This window comes from Bos mutus, chromosome 13 (assembly GCF_027580195.1).
Source record: "Bos mutus isolate GX-2022 chromosome 13, NWIPB_WYAK_1.1, whole genome shotgun sequence".
In the NCBI taxonomy this organism is placed as follows: Eukaryota; Metazoa; Chordata; class Mammalia; order Artiodactyla; family Bovidae; genus Bos; species Bos mutus.
The window spans coordinates 66,166,845-66,183,428 of NC_091629.1; the positions used below are offsets into that span (position 1 = coordinate 66,166,845).

The 16,584-nt window shown below is 41.2% G+C and overlaps 1 protein-coding gene across 1 annotated transcript in view; it reads left to right on the plus strand.

Moving 5' to 3' along the window:
• ITGA8 (integrin subunit alpha 8) overlaps positions 1-16,584 on the plus strand; it is a 188,970-nt gene that overhangs the window by 145,136 nt on the left and 27,250 nt on the right. The window contains exon 26 of the mRNA XM_005910374.3: positions 13,397-13,525. Within this exon, the coding sequence (XP_005910436.2) occupies positions 13,397-13,525 (129 nt within the window). The remainder of the gene's footprint in view (positions 1-13,396; positions 13,526-16,584) is intronic.

The window sequence follows — 16,584 nt, forward strand, 5'->3', positions numbered from 1 at the left end:
CTCAGTGATCAATGCAAAGAAATAGAGGAAAACAACAGAATGGGAAAGACTAGAGATCTCTTCAAGAAAATTAGAGATATATAGGGAACATTTCCGGAGAAGGCAATGGCAACCCACTCCAGTACTCTTGCCTGGAAAATCCCATGGACAGAGGAGCCTGGTAGGCTGCAGTCCATGGGGTTGAGAAGAGTCGGACATGAATGAGCGATTTCACTTTCACTTTTCATTTCCATGCATTGGAGAAGGAAATGGCAACCCACTCCAGTGTTCTTGCCTGGAGAATCCCAGGGACGGGGGAGCCTCGTGGGCTGCTGTTGATGGGGTCACCCAGAGTCGGATGTGACTGAAGCGACTTTGCAGCAGCAGGGAACATTTCATGCAAAGATGAGCACAATAAAGGACAGAAATGGTATGGACCTAACAAAAGCAGAAGATATTAAGAAGAGGTGGCAACAATACACAGAAGAACTATACAAAAAAATCTTCATGACCCAGATAACCACGATGGTGTGATCACTCACCTAGAGCCAGACATCCTGGTATGCAAAGTCAAGTGGGCCTTAGGAAGCATCACTACGAACAAAGTCAGTAGAGGTGATGAAATTCCCGTTGAGCTATCTCAAATCCTAAAAGATGATGCTGTGAAAGTGCTGCACTCAATATGCCAGCAAATTTGGAAAACTCAGCAGTGGCTACAGGACTGGAAAAGGTCAGTTTTCATTCCAATCCCAAAGAAACCAATGCCAAAGAATGTTCAAGCTACCACACAATTGCACTCATCTCACACGCTAGCTAAGTAATGCTCAAAATTCTCCAAGCCAGGCTTCAACACTGTGAACTATGAACTTCCAGATGTTCAAGCTGGATTTAGAAAAGGCAGAGGAACCAGAAATCAAATTGCCAACATCCGTTGGATCATTGAAAAAACAAGAGAGTTCCAGAAAAACATCTATTTCTGCTTTATTGACTCTGCCAAAGCCTTTGACTGTGTGGATCACAAAAACTGTGGAAAATTCAGAAAGAGATGAGAATACCAGACTACCTGACCTGCCTCCTAAGAAATCTGTATGCAGGTCTAGAAGCAACAGTTAGAACCGGACATGGAACAACAGACTGGTTCCAAATAGGAAAGGGAGTACGTCAAGGCTGTATATTGTCACCCTGCTTATTTAACTTATATGCAGATTACATTATGAGAAACGCTGGACTGGAAGAAGCACAAGCTGGAATCAAGATTGCCAGGAGAAATATCAATAACCCCAGATACGCAGATGATTCCAACCCTTATGGCAGAAAGCAAAGAAAACTGAAGAGCTGCTTGATGAAAGTGAAAGGGGAGAGAAAAGGTTGGCTTAAAACTCAACATTCAGAAAACTAAGATCATGGCATCTGGTCCCATCACTTCATGGGAAATAGATGGGGAAACAATGAAAATGGTGAGAGACTTTATTTTGGAGGGCTCCAAAATCACTGCAGATGGTGACTGCAGCCATGAAATTAAAAGATGCTTGCTCCTTGGAAGAAAAGCTATGATCAAATAGACAGCATATTAAAAAGCAGAGACATTGCTTTACCAAAAAAGGTCCATCTAATCAAAGCTATGGTTTTTCCAGTAGTCATGTATGGATGTGAGAGTTGGACTATAAAGAAAGCTGAGTGCCAAAGAACTGATACTTTTCAACTGTGGTGTTGGAGAAGACTCTTGAGAGTCCCTAGGACTGCAAGGAGATCCAACCAGTCCATCCTAAAGGAAATCAGTCCTGAATATTCATTGGAAGGACTGATGCTGAAGCTGAAACTCCAATCCTTTAGCCACCTGATGTGAAGAGCTGACTCATTGGAAAAGACCCTATGCTGGGAAAGATTGAAGGTGGGAGGAGAAGGGGATGACAGAGGATGAGATGGTTGGATGGCATCACCGACTCAATGGATGTGAGTTTGAGCAGGCTCCAGGAGTTGGTGATGGACAGGAAAGCCTGGAGTGCTGCAGTCCATGGGGTCGCAGAGTCGGACATGACTGAACAACTGAACTGAACTGAATTGTGTTGGTTGTGAGTTATTTTTTCTTTGTTGCAATTTAATGATCATTTATATGCGCTTGAACTGTACCAATAGTAACTAGCCTTAAACTTTGACAGGTTGGTGCAAGCTGGGTGGGAGTATATCCCCATTACCTACATTCCATGCTACCCAGTTATTCCTTAAAGTGTAGATTTTTATTAAAATCTTTCCAAGGCTAGTGCAAAATGCAGCTTAGTTATGCTCATTTTATAAAACTTTTTCTATAGAAACATAATACAAGATTTGTTTACAGATACTTCTCTGGTGATCCAGTGGCTAAGACTCTGTCCTCCCAAAGCAGGGGGCCCAGGTTCAATCCCTGACCAAGGAACTAGATCCTGCATGCGCAACTAAAAATTCTAATGCCACAATTAAAGATCCCATGTGCAGTAACTAAGATCCCACTCAGCCAAATAAATAAATAAATATTAAAAAAACCATATCATTAAAAAATAAGATTTGATTACAATATAAAGTAAGACCATGATAAAATATCTAATTATAACAAGTCATGAGTTCCTGAAATTCCGAATTCATGGAAAACTTGAAATATTATTACTTTCAGGTTCTCAAAGTACTTTTACCTATATTTTACAAGTATGACCCAGAGTCTAAATGACCTTTTATCAATACATAGATTTTAAAACTTGATAGTCAGCATATTTTTTATATGAATAGCTATAAACAATTGAGAGTATTTGAAAATTACTTTCCTTTTAAGATAGTAAATAATTTCTTGGTGAAGTTTCTATTAATTTACTTGGCAATTTCTTTCTGGGTAATGCAAAGCTAAACAGTCTACTTACTGACTTAAATGTAAATTGGAAATTAGCAAATTATTTATTATATTTGTTATCATCAAAAGAATAGGCTGGGTAAATTTTTAAGTCTAATATCAATTTCAGATTCTTGCAACAAAGCTAATTTGAAGGGTATTTTTAATTGGAGTACTGATAGTTTTATCTTAAACTACCTAATTTTTTGACTTAGTTCTTTAACTAAGAAGCAGAGAGATAGTAGATCTGTAATAATGAAAAGGGAGGCAGAAATATATTTGTATAGGCAAAATTAAATCACAGTATATCTTGTGGCTTCCCAGATGGCTCAGTGGTAAAGCATCTGCCTGCAATACAGGAGATGCAGGTTCAATCCCTGGGTCTGGAAGATCCCCTGGAGGAGGAAATGGCAATGCAGCCCAGTATTCTTGCCTGGGAAATCCACGGACAGAGGAGCCCGATGGGCTATAGTCCATAGGGTTGAAAAGAGTAGGATATAACTGAGCAACTGAGCACACACATACACATTAAATCTTTCCTACTGAGTGGACTAACGTAAATTTCCTTACTATTTGGTTCTACGATTCCTTTATAAGTAGAGCCATAGGAAGTGAGTGCCTCTTGAAACCTCTGCATCTGCAAGTCTTTTCTGAGAATGCTCCAGTCTCCATTGGATGAGCCACCAAAATGTCCCAACCATGGACCTGTTAGAAGAAGAACTGTCTACTTTTTGAAGTTTCCTCCAGAGGATTTCCAAAGTTCCCCATCATTTTCCTCTCCAGTCAGTCAGTTGATTTCCCTTCAGAAAAATCTCTTTCTCTTGTGTTCACATACAATTTTTTAGTTGGCTTCTCCTCCTGTATAATATATAAATATCTCATTTTTATTCATTTCCCTCCTTCACTGACTCCAACTCTCACATGTTCTAAGGAAATTGGCTTATGAATTAGAAACCATCAGATTTCCTTTGAAACATTTTCTAGGCCACTCACTTTAAGGGATCAGTGCCACCAACTCTGAAGCTTTTGAAATTCCCCAGATGTCCTCTGCAGAATCTCCATAAGGCTTACTCTCATCAAATCTATCAGTATTTAATATAAGGTACTTAACACAATCATTTATTTTTTCTATTTTTAAAACTTACTCCTGGAGTAACCTCCCCAGCTTTATTTTTTATTGCAAATACTTAGTTGTATGCGTCAGAGCCATATTGTGGATGAAGGAGGTTTTCCTGTGGGCTGGCCCGATTTCCAAAGAGAAAGGAATTTGGAGTGCCAAACTTCTAGCTGAAAATCTTCTGAAATACAACCTGTCTATAAATTGAATATGCATTCCAAATGCCACTGTGCTCACATAAGCCTCTACGTCTGAATAGGTCTGACGGGATTCAGTTCTAACAGGAGATTTTACTGTCTGGTTATCCCATCAGTGACCTGAATGTCCACAAGGTTTGATGAACAGACACTGACCATGTTGAAAAGCCACCACCCTAATCATGTTCTCCTAAGACCTGTGACTGTCTCAGGAGACATTGGGCACAAGACCTCACCCACATACACCTCATTTACAGACCATCAACAACTAAGTTAGGGTTGGGGGAGATGGAGGATGCAAGCAGAAGTCAGTGAAGTTTTTATTTTTAAGTACTTGCTTTATATTAGGCTTCGTGGGGATTCACTCAGTCTTCTCTGTGACCCTGTTCAAACATCTGAGTACAGGGGTGGATGGATGCCCCAGGGAGATGATGGAGTTCAGGAAAAGCTTGAGTGAAGTGCACAACTCCTTGTGGTGCACAGCTCAAGCAAGCGTGAGGTGTGGCCCTTGGGGGTGTCACTGCCACCCCTGCTTTTACTCCTGCTTCCCAATGAAAAGGTTGCAGTCTTTGGTTTTCTGTTCCTCCTATGATGGCTCCACTTTATTTATCGGTCTTCTATAAACCCAGGGGCAGAAGCAGGTTCTGCCTGCTTCGGGCAGAAGCAACCATAAGGGTTCTGCCTCCAGGCTTCACAGTCCAGGGCAGGGACACAGGATTTGAATGTGGTGATTTCCCCATATTCTACCATTTAAAGCATTTTGAAACAAACTGTCTGCAACACTCAGACCAATCCATTAAATCTAATTTGTTCCAGATCCTTCTTGGAATAGAATTTTGGAGTTGGATAAAGTATTTTTAAAATATTCTAAAGGCAGTAAAATAATGATTTCAAACTACCAAATTTCTTATTTTGGTGGACTCTCTCCTGGGGTCAGTAAGGTCCTTCAGATAGGCTACGATCTCTCGATACGATGAAGCTAAGTAAGCAAACATGATTCAGGAACCAAAGTTGCACAAAGAGACAAGGCCTATTTTTTCTTTTTTTAATTGGCAAGATTTCATCAGTAACAGCCAAGTGTGAGATGCTGGGAGACAGGGCTACAGATTGTAAGAGTGTAGCCCGAGGAGGGAGACAGACAAGGTGGTCAGATCCAACCTGTGTTAAGATCATGATTGAATCTTCTGGGGCTAAGTTCAAGAGAGGGAAATCCTGAGGTGAAAGTAATCTGACAGGGACTAGACTAGGATGACCGATAGCAAGAGAAAAAGCCAAGGTGTAAAGAACTGTCCTCGGAGCCGTGGAAAGCAGAAAGTTACAACTGAGAACTGATCTCTTGAACAAGACTGTTCCCGCAGGAAGTCCAAATTACAACCAGATAGCGCAGACATGGAAAGCAGAAACACAGAAACTGTTCATCAGGGATTATAGCCCGGCAAATTGTTTTTTTTTTTTTAAATCAGCAGGCCGCAGACAGTGGCTTGGCAAACTTGCATAGTTTTGTCTTATCCTTAAGAGAATTTTCTTCCTTCATCCCTGCCTCCATTTATAGTACTTACTGCTGCTTGCTGATTCAGAATGCAGGATACTTGTTACTTCCTAGGTCAGCAGCTCTCAGACCAAACTCTCTCTCCCTTTCTCCTTCCTCCTCCTTTTTTTCTTTCTTTCCTCCTCCCTCCCTCCTTTCTTTTTTTCTCTGTGTTTCTCTCACTCTCCTGTTCCCTCTGATACAGGAATTTCATCCACCTCTTTGTAGTAGTCTTACTTACAACATTACTATTTTTCAGCCACCAAAGACAATATACTTTCTGGGGTCTGTTCCTCTTTGCCTTATCTTCTCTTTAAGATGGTTTCCAAATTCTCATCTATATTTCAAAATTTTAAAAATACATGTGCAGCAGCTAAGCTTCAAAATCACCAAGAGAGTGAATTGCTTCTTTCAGTTCTGCTTTGCCGCTCTGTTCAGGAGGTTAAAAGACAACTGTGGCTTTTATTCTCTCCCAGCAAATCCTGAACGTTTACGTCTTAAAGAAAATGACATGGTGGACCAACCCCCTGGACTCATCTCTGTTTCGATTTAATTACAGACACAGAGTCACGTGAGAAAAAGGCAACTGCCTTTTATGGATGAGAAATACCTGCAATCCAAAGACAAATAGGCTGAAAAAATACTATGTGCTGCGTTTATTTGGATTCACAGAGCTTTTATCTAATGTCACCCAACTCTTTTCTTCCAGAGCTGCATTTCCAACTATATTGAATGTTCCAGCCACACAGTATCCCTTTAATCCATCAATTTAAACCTATGCCACAGTGAAGAGTTTGTGAAGATTTATGAAAATAGAAAACCCCTGTTGGGGTCAGAATCTGACTAACAGATGGGGAGAGAACCCTATTTACTAACAATTGTTTCCTTATTGCAGAAAGAAGCGATTTTCATGTTTGTTCGAAAGAAATATGTTAGTGTTTGCCACTAGCTTCCCATAGCACATAGCAAACATTACCCTGAACTTGAAAGTCTGCCTAACCTGGGTGCTAAGAGGCCAGCCTCCCTCGGCCCAAAGGGTTTCAGCTTAAGGAAAAACTTGACCTGTGGGTTTGTGATCCATGGTGAAACAGGCTAAAAAGGTTCATCTGGAAAATAGCCTGTAACTGGTGTTTACATTTCTTGGATAACTTCTACCTTGTTTGGGGGGTTGTATTTTTGTTTTGCTTTGTCTTTTGAAATAATTTCTGGAATGCTGTTTGAGAAAACTGGGTTGCGAGCCATTGGACTTTGATGATGGTACTTGAGAGCAGTGTTCCTCTATTTGTAAAACACTGCCACTAAAAGGAAGAAATACATTTTATCAGCCTCTGTGGTGTGATACATTCATTCATTCTGTATCTCAGAGCAAGTCCTGGGTTTTATGGAGAAACCACTTAGAAATATTTGTGAGTAATGGTACACCAGGGAGCACCACAATAGGACGTGTCCTGACTTCTTCTGTACACAAGCTGCATCCAGTATAAACACATAGGAAGTTGAAGGGCTTTCTTCTCTTTGGGCTGTTGTTTGACTACAGCTGTTATACTACAACTGCTGCTGCTGCTGCTACTAACAATAATAGTAGACTGAAAGTGTCGGTTGCTCAGTTGTGTCCAACTCTGCGACCCCATGGACTGTAGCCCATCAGGCTCCACTAGTCCATGGAATTCTCCAGGCAAGGAGAATTCCCACTAAAGTGGGTTGCCATTCCCTTCTCAAGGATATCTTTCCCAACCCAGGGATCAAACCCAGGTCTCCTGCATTGCAGACAGATTCTTTATTGTCTGAGCCACCAGGGAAGCTCAAAAGTAGGCTATACTTTGAGAATAAAAAAAAAAAAAATTTCACTAGTTCTTCCAGCACCTCTGCTCTATAGTTTGGTTACCTACAGGGTTAACATACCTTCCAGTGACCTATAAAAAGAAGAAATTGCACATGCTCAATCTCAAAAACTACACACGTAGCACACACCACACACACACACACACAAACACCTGAGCATATGATGGAAAACACATAAGGGAACCTTAAAGATTTCCACAATTCTGAATTTTCTGTCTAAGCTCAAGTTTTAATCTTACACTATAAAGCAGCGGTCCCCAACCTTTTTGGCAACAGGGTCCGGTTTAGTAGAAGATAATTTTTCCACAGACTAGGGTATGGGCTGATGATTTGGGGATAATTCAAACATATTACATTTATTGTGGACTTTATTTCTGTTATTATTACATCAGTTCCACCTCAGACCATCAGGCATTAGAGCCCAGAAACTGGAAAGCCCTGCAAAGACTTCTCTACCAGATTCTCCATTACTGAGTCTCCCTGAGCTCTACTGAGCTCCCTGCATCACCCACCTGCCATTGTCCTGAAATACTGCAAAGTCCACATGGCTGACCCTCACGCTCACTCCCATGCATCCCATTAGCCCAGTGCTTTGAACATCCCCTCTAAGTCCTTACCTCTGAAATATTCAGTTCAGCATCCAAGACTCTAATAAATCAGTCTTCTATTTCTCTATTTTTCTCACTTCCTTCCTCCACTAGCCCTTTTCTTCCTTGATACAAAAACTTTCTCTGAGTCAGTTAACTCACCCCACTCTCAAGACTGCCTTTGGCTATACTTTCCTGCCAAGCCTGGAAGCTATGATGAGTTGGTTACAACATCCTTTTACGAGCTCCTTTACGCCACCTCCCTTGTCCTCTGTGCTTTCTGAGTTCGTGGCCTGACCATCTCCCTCATGCTGGATCCCAGATTCTGGCTTCTCGACCACTTGGCCTGTGGACATGTTACAGATGAATGGTGCCTGATGCTCACTGGGCAACGGCATCTGCAGAGCCTGCTCGGCCAGCTGATGGCCACTCCCTCTCATTCTCCTCATCGGCTTCTCCAAACCTTCACGACATTCTCTGTACCTCCTATCCCATCTCTCAAGCATCACCACCATTAGCCAGTGACTTAAAGCAAGACAGTCTTCAAATGACCCATTTCCCATCCCCGCCAACTTCTAATCATCTCTCCCTCATCCTTAGCTCCTCTCCAGCACTTCCAGAGGAGAGTCCTTCTCCCAATTCTGAGTTTAACTTTGCTGTCTCAAGTATTCCCCATTTCCAATATCTGCAACCTCTTCCTCTCTACTCATTCCTTCCTCAGAGCAAATTAAAGTTATTTAAATTTCCTCTGTCTTCAAAACAAACTAAAAGCAAATAACTTGCCTCTGTATCCTCTTCCAAGAATGGATTGTTTTTCCCTCCATTTGTTAGCCAAACTGTATTGCTATCCCTACTTCCTTATTTCTCTTTTACTCTTATTATAATCTTCTTGGTTTTCATATTGAGAGATACTAAATGCCCATCAAAGCAATGTATCAGGCAAGATGCAAAAACATAGAGAAGAAAATATTTGATTTCTAGTAATGTTGTTGCCCATTTTCTGTTCTATATTCTATTTATCTGTTAGTTTATGTTTTTGTTTCACCCATAAACATTTTGTTGTATGTTGCCAATAATTAAGGACACTCTTTAGAAATCCATTATACCATTGTCATACCTAAAAAGTAATTAGCAAAACTTCTTTAATATCATTAAAACTCCACCACTGGTGGTAACAATTAGACAGCTATTCTAAATAGTCCTATTTTTGATACACAATGTAAGTAAACATTCATTTTTTAAAATCTTATATGCGATTTTGTAATCTGCCTTTTCCTCTAAGATCATGTATCTTTCTAAATTACTATGTAGCTCTCCCTCATTTTAAAAAGCTGTCAATAATCTTTTCTATAAAGGTCATAACTTTTTTTTCACCAGTATCCTCTGCTAAGTCACTTCAGTCGTGTCCAACTCTGTGCGACCCCATAGACGGCCGCCCACCAGGCTCCCCTGTCCCTAGGATTCTCCAGGCAAGAACACTGGAGTGGGTTGCCATTTCCTTCTCCAATGTGTGAAAGTGAAAAGTGAAAGTGAAGTCGCTCAGTCGTGTCCGACTCTTAGCGACCCCATGGACTGCAGCCTACCAGGCTCCTCCGTCCATGGGATTTTCCAGGCAAGAGTACTCAGTGGGGTGCCATTGCCTTCTCCGCCAGTATCCTCTATATGCCCATAAAGTTTTGTTACTATCTTTTGTCTCCTTACAAGCAGCTACTAAGCATATTCATGTTTTATTTTGTTTTGTTGCTTTCATATTTGGTGGGGGATGAAGATGTATCTCATCTTCACCATTAGGCATTAGTTCATATGAGAAGAAGACTGAGATTTAATTTCATACTTCTTGAAATAATTATCCACTTCTCTAAATCCATTCATTCTTTAGTTTTGTGGTTCAATTTCCATCTCTCCCAATCTTCTGCTCAGGAGAGGGCCTCCATAAGTTGTTGTTGTTATTGTTCTTTACTTAATTGACATGTAACATTTTATTGGATTCAGATGTACAATGTATTCAATATCTATATATATTGCAAAATGATCACAATGTCTAGTTGACATCCATAACTTTACATCATTACAAGTTTCTTTTTCCTTGGAATGAGAACTTTTAGATCCACTCTCTTAGCAAGTTTCAAATATACAATACAGTATTATTACCTATGGTCACCATCTATACATCCGAGAACTTACTTATTTTATAACTGAAATTTGTACCCGCCAGTTTGCAACCACCAATCTATTCTCTGTATGTTGCTGCTGCTGCTAGGTCGCTTCAGTCGTGTCCGACTCTGTGCGACCCCGTAGACAGCAGCCCACAGACTCCTCAGGCCCTGGAATTCTCCAGGCAAGAACACTGGAATGGGTTGCCATTTCCTTCTCCAATTCTCTGTATAGATATGTTTGTTTCATAGATTTTGGAGGGGGGGAGGGGTTGTTTGTTTAAGATTTCACATGTATGTAAGATCATAAGGTCTTTCTCTGATTTATTTCAGTTAGCATAATGCCCTCAAGATCCATCCATTTTGTCACAAATGGCAGAGTTCCCTCCTTTTTTATGAGCGAATAATACTGCGTTGTATATCATTGTATATGTATACCACACTCTCTTTGTCCATTCATCTGTGGACACAGAGCTTACTTCCAGGTTTGGCTATTGGATATAATGCTGCAGTGAACGTGAATGCAGATAGCTTTTCTAGTTAGCATTTTTGTTTTCTTCAGGTATATCTATCCAGAAATGGAGTTGCTGGATCATATTCCATAATTTCTTAGGTGACAGATTCAATGAATCCTTTTAGTCCTAACCTTTCTTTATTCCTCTGCAGGATTTACATTCTTAGTCACATATTTTTTATTTATTTTTCTGTCTGCTACACTCTTTCGGTCAAGCAAGTCCCTGAGACCAACCGAGAATTAAGGGAGGTGATTAGAGTCCACCTCTCCTTGGGAGGAATAGCAAAGAAGGAATCATCGCTCATTTTTGCAACTTTCTTTTCCTTAGATTTCTATAGAATCACACTTCTCCTTGGTTGTCTCCTACATCTGATATCCGCCCCTCTGACTTTTCCCTGCCAGTTTCCTTCCTTTCCGGTTTTTTGTTGTTGTTTGGTTGATTGGTTGGTTTGGAGTTTTGGTTTCTTTTTTTATGTTTGCTGAGATATATTATTCTATGCTTTTCATTTGACATTTTCCTCATGGGGCAACTCAGACCAGTTGGCAGGCAATGACTCTGCAGCTTGACAGGTGCTGATGGAGAACAGAGCCATCACCTGGAACATCAAACAGCCTTGGGGAATCAGCCTGCTGCAGGGCAGGAGTGGGACATGGTTCTACTTGCTGGGGAGCAGGATGCTCTGGGCTCTTGGTGAAAAAGGACACTGGAGCACAGGTGGAGGTCAGCACACACATGGCTGAGCAGTCTTACTAAGAAGCCTGGACTCTATCTTTCTGTTTATCCAGGAGATTTTTCTAGGTTCTTAGGATATACTAAGCACTATCATTTCAGCTGCAGTGTAGGAATATCTTATTCTTCCCACAGAGATGAGCATACTAGGATTGCTTCTGTGACTACAAAAAGAGACCAGGTAGAAAAAGATGTGCTGGTGGGGAAGGGTAGCAGGAAGCCAAAAATTCAGGCTTTATACTCAGTCAGTCTAAAATAAAATATTTCAATGGGATAGTATTTATGATTTATTGGGATTCTCAAAATGTTTATTTGGTGAGCAGATATGACTGGCATGGAGCCTGAGAAAACATTGTAAGTTCTAGAAGACTTGCCAAACAAACTCAGGGCTGAAAACAAGCTCCGTTACAACACAGTGTACACATGGGGTGCTAGGGAAGAGTCATTTTCATTAGAATATGGTTCATCAGAGGGGGAAGAAGGGTAGGAAGAACTGGGAGATTGGGATTGACATATGGACACTATTGATCATGCACATGCTCAGTTGCTAAGTCCTGTCCAACTCTTTGTGACCCAGTGGACTGTATCTCAGACAGGCTCCTCTGTCTATGGAATTTCCCAGACAAGAACACTGGAGTGGTTTTCCATTTCCTTCTCCAGGGGATCTTCCCTACCCAGGGATCGAACCTGGGTCTCCTGCCTGGTAGGTGGATTCTTTACCACTGAGCCACCTGGGAAGCCCATACGCTATTGATAGTATATGAGAAGGGAATGGCAACCCGCTCCAGCATTCTTGCCTGGAGAATCCCATGGACAGAAGAGCCTGCTGGGCTTCAGCCACGGGGTTGCACAGAGTTGGACATGACTGAGAAACTAACACATAAAATAGATAACTAATGAGAACCTACTGTATAGCATAGGGAACTCTACTCAGTGGTCTGTGGTGACCTAAATGGGAATGAAATCTTAAAAAGGATTGTGTGTGTGTGTATATATATACACACATACATACATACGTATAGTTGATTCTCTTTGCTGTGCAATAGAAACTAACACAACATTGTAAAGCAACTATACTCCAAGAAAAATTAATTTCAAAAAAACAGAATATGGTTCTCTCCTGAGGGAACACTTCTTACAGTTGCAGCGTGTGGGGCTCAGACATGCCCAAGTCGGTCCTTGACCACATCCGGCTGTTTTCCCACCATCAGCACCTCTCTTTTCTGCCACCTCAGAATCCATCTCACCATACAGAATGCTCCTCAGTTCCCTGACAGCAAGAGGAAAGTAACGAGAAACTGACGGCTCACACTCAGAAAGTCACTTCCACATTCTCTCTGTCCTTACAGGGAAATAACTCCCACTTAAAATTTTACCCTTGCGAGATAAACATTCCAGCAGTGCATTCCCCAGGCTTTAGGAATTCCTATTACTGGACAAAGTTGAGGCTTGTTTCTCTCCAGTGTAGTTCACCTTTTGTTTATTTTGTTTTGGCTGCCACATGGCATGTGGGATCTTAGATCTCTGACCAGGGATCGAACCTTCGCCCCCTGCAGTGGAAGCACAGGCTCTTAACCACTGAACCGCCAGGGAAAGAAAGAGAAGTTGCTAAGTCATGTCTGACTCTTCGTGGCCCCATGGACTGTAGCCTGCCAGGCCCCTCTGTCCGTGGGATTTTCCAGGCAAGATTACTGGAGTGATTTGCCATTTCCTGGAATGCCAGGGAAGCCCAATGTTCATCTTGCTGATGGGGATGCTGCTGATTAATGAGAATGTGTCTGAATTCTTAGGTGAATCATAGTCAATAAAAGAAATCGCCTGGTGCTCAAGGCTAATGAAAAAGGTAACAAGTGTTCTTGTATCTGGTGTAATATCTCTGGCTTTCTGTGCAGCCGGCTGCCCCCCGGGAGGACACCCCTGAGCTGAGTGCATTTTTGCGAAACTCCACCATCCCTCATCTGGTCAGGAGGAGAGATGTGCCTCAATTGGAGCCTCACAGACAGAGCCCCGCAAAGATCCTGGTGAGTTGTCTCAGAGCGTGGAGATCTGAGAGGGGAGGTTGGACCGGACAGAATTCCCAAAGGCTGCTGCTGCTGTTGCTGCTAAGTTGCTTCAGTCGTGTCCGACTCTGTGCAACCCCATAGATGGCAGCCCACCAGGCTCCCCCATCCCTGGGACTCTCCAGGCAAGAACACTGGAGTGGGTTGCCATTCCCAAAGGCAGGAGGTTTCAATTTTCAACTTTAAGTACCATTTTTCAGTCACCTCCCAAACTCAGATATGACCAACTTTTTGGCAGTATGTATTTCAGACGTAAAAGAGACTTTTTTTTTTTTTTTTTGCAATATAACTTTTTCACTCTTCTGAACCTGCCCTGGAGGCTACATGGGAGAAGTAATAATGGAAACATAAAACACGACCTTTCGTACATTTCAAGAAGACAAAGATTCAGTCATCAGCCAGTCCCCAGATACTGAGCTGGTGAGAGCTGGAGTGAGCCTGGAGAAACACTGCCCACGCAGTGGATCTTGAGGTGTCTCACCCCATCCCTGGATCTCACAGTCCTCTGCTCCACTAGAGGAGTCAAGAATGGTGTTTGCAGATGTTCTGGGCCCAAAGTATTGGGGTCTGTGGTGGAGCTAGCCTGAGCTTAGTCAGCCCTTTGTAAAACTGTAGATGGCATTCATGACACAGCACTTTCTTTAAAAAAAAAAAATTATTGATTTTTGGCTGCACTGAGTCTTTGTTGCTGCTTGGGCTTTCTCTAGTTGCGGCAAGCAGGGGCCACTCATGGTTGTGGTACATGAGCTTCTCATAGCTGTGACTTCTCTTGTTGCAGCACACGGGCCTAGGTGCTTTGCAGCATATGGAATCTTCCTGGACCAGGGATCAAACCAGTGTCCCCTGCACTGGCAGGCAGATTCTTATCCACTGTACTACCAGGGAATTCCGTGCTCAGCATTTTCAATTCAGTTGTCCCACTCATCCTATGGTGAATATTAATGCCATTAGCTGTATGCTTGCGTGCGTGCATGCTTCAGTTGTGTCTGACTCTTTTTGACCCCATGGACTGTAGCCCACCAAGCTGCTCTGTCTATGGGCTTCTCCAGGCAAGAATGCTGAAATGGATTGCTGTGCCCTCCTCCAGGGGATCTTCCCAACGCAGGGACTGAACCCGTGTTTCTAATGTCTCCTGCATTGGCAGGCGAGTTCTTTACGACTACTGCCACCTGGGAAGCCCAGCTGTATGCTTTAAAAGGGTTAAAATATTGTTTTGTTTTGTTTGATACATGTGTTTTAAAATTTTTATTTTTAATTTTTAAACATTTTTTGGCTATGCCATACAGCATGTGGGATCTTAGTTCACAAATGAGAGATTGAACCCATGCCCCCTGCAGTAGAAGTAGAATCTTAACCACTGGACCACCAGGGATCTAAATGTATGTGCTTTTTAAAAATATATGCCAGGCCTGACAGATAATGAGGGCGCTGCCCCAAGAATCTTTGATCACTGCGACAAATGATGATAAAACTACATAATCTAACACTTCAGAAGTTGAGACACATATGGATGGGTAGGGCAGAAAGTAACCAAATATATAGAAAAAGAGCAGTATAAAACAGAATTTTTCAAGTCAGGGTAACAGTCTGAACACTTGTATTTGCCTAATTTTCTCCCCCAGATCCCACTGAAATGACAATAAACATTTAATTAGTTAAAATGTATGTCTTGGACATACTCTGATATTCATTTTTTTTTATCCCAACCACATAAAAGGTTTCAAACATGAAACCTTTTTGTTTCATGTCCATTGACACAAAAGTGCAAGGAGTGAGTCTGATGTAATCAGTTAAATAAAGAGAGGAACCTTTATTATAAAAGAAGCACCTGCAATTACATGGCAAAAAACTATAGCAGTTGGCAGATACGACTCAACTTTCTGTAAATTTTTATGTCACTGTAATGTTTTTCAAAATATAAGAGTAGGGAATCTATATGCTATTCAGTGTAGGATAAAGTAATGGAATTAATATGGTATGATTATTTTCAAAAAGCTTCCAGGAAGAATGAAAGAACAGAAAACAGTGATTTAAGTTATGAGGGTGTAACGTAAGCATGGTGACTACAATTAACAATACCACACTGCATATTTGAAAGTTGCTAAGAGTGTAGCTCTTACAAGCTCTCATCACAAGAAAAAAAAACTGTGTGACTATGCATGGTGGTGGATGTTAACTAGACTGGCTGTGGTGCTCATTTCACGATATATACAAATATCAAATCAATACATTGTATCCCTGAAAGTAATAATGGTATATATCAATTGTGTTAGTTGCTCAGTCATGTCCCATTCTTTGTGACCCCATGGACTGTAGCCCACCAGGTTCCTCTGTCCATGGAATTCTCCAGGCAAGAATACTAGAGTGGGTAGCCATTCCTTTCTCCAAGGTATCTTCCTGACCCAGGGATCAAGCCCAGGTCTTCTGCATTGCAGGCAGATTCTTTACTCTCTGAGCCACCAGGGAAGCCCAATTATATATACTAATTATAACTCAATTTAAAATTTAATAAATAATTCATCTTTAAAGAAAGAAAACAAGGATTGACAGCTATAGAATTCTCATATTCAGTAGCAATAAGAAAGCCCTCTGGCAAAGCAATGTCCTAAACTATGAGGATCAGCAATTTAGAAAATTGAAATTTGAATATATTTTACATTTTCCACTTTAGCATATTTCTCATGAGTACACCAAGGCAACAGAGATCAAAAACTAAAATTCTTTTAAAAATTATATGCATTTCTGTTGGGTCAGATTTTGACCAATCTCAGTAAAAAGACTTTACCCAGTCTCAGTAAAATCAAAATCTGTAGGGTCAGATTTTTCCCTCCTATTTTTTCTCATTAAAGATTTTTATTTCAAGACGATTTTTAATGTCTGAACATCATAGAAAATTATTACTTACAGATGAGAGCAAGGTGATCTTTGATTTCCTTATCTGAAACTCATGTTTTATTCCCTTTCTCTCTTATTGGTGCAACAATTGCAAATCATCCACCTCCCCATGTCCTCGAGTCAAA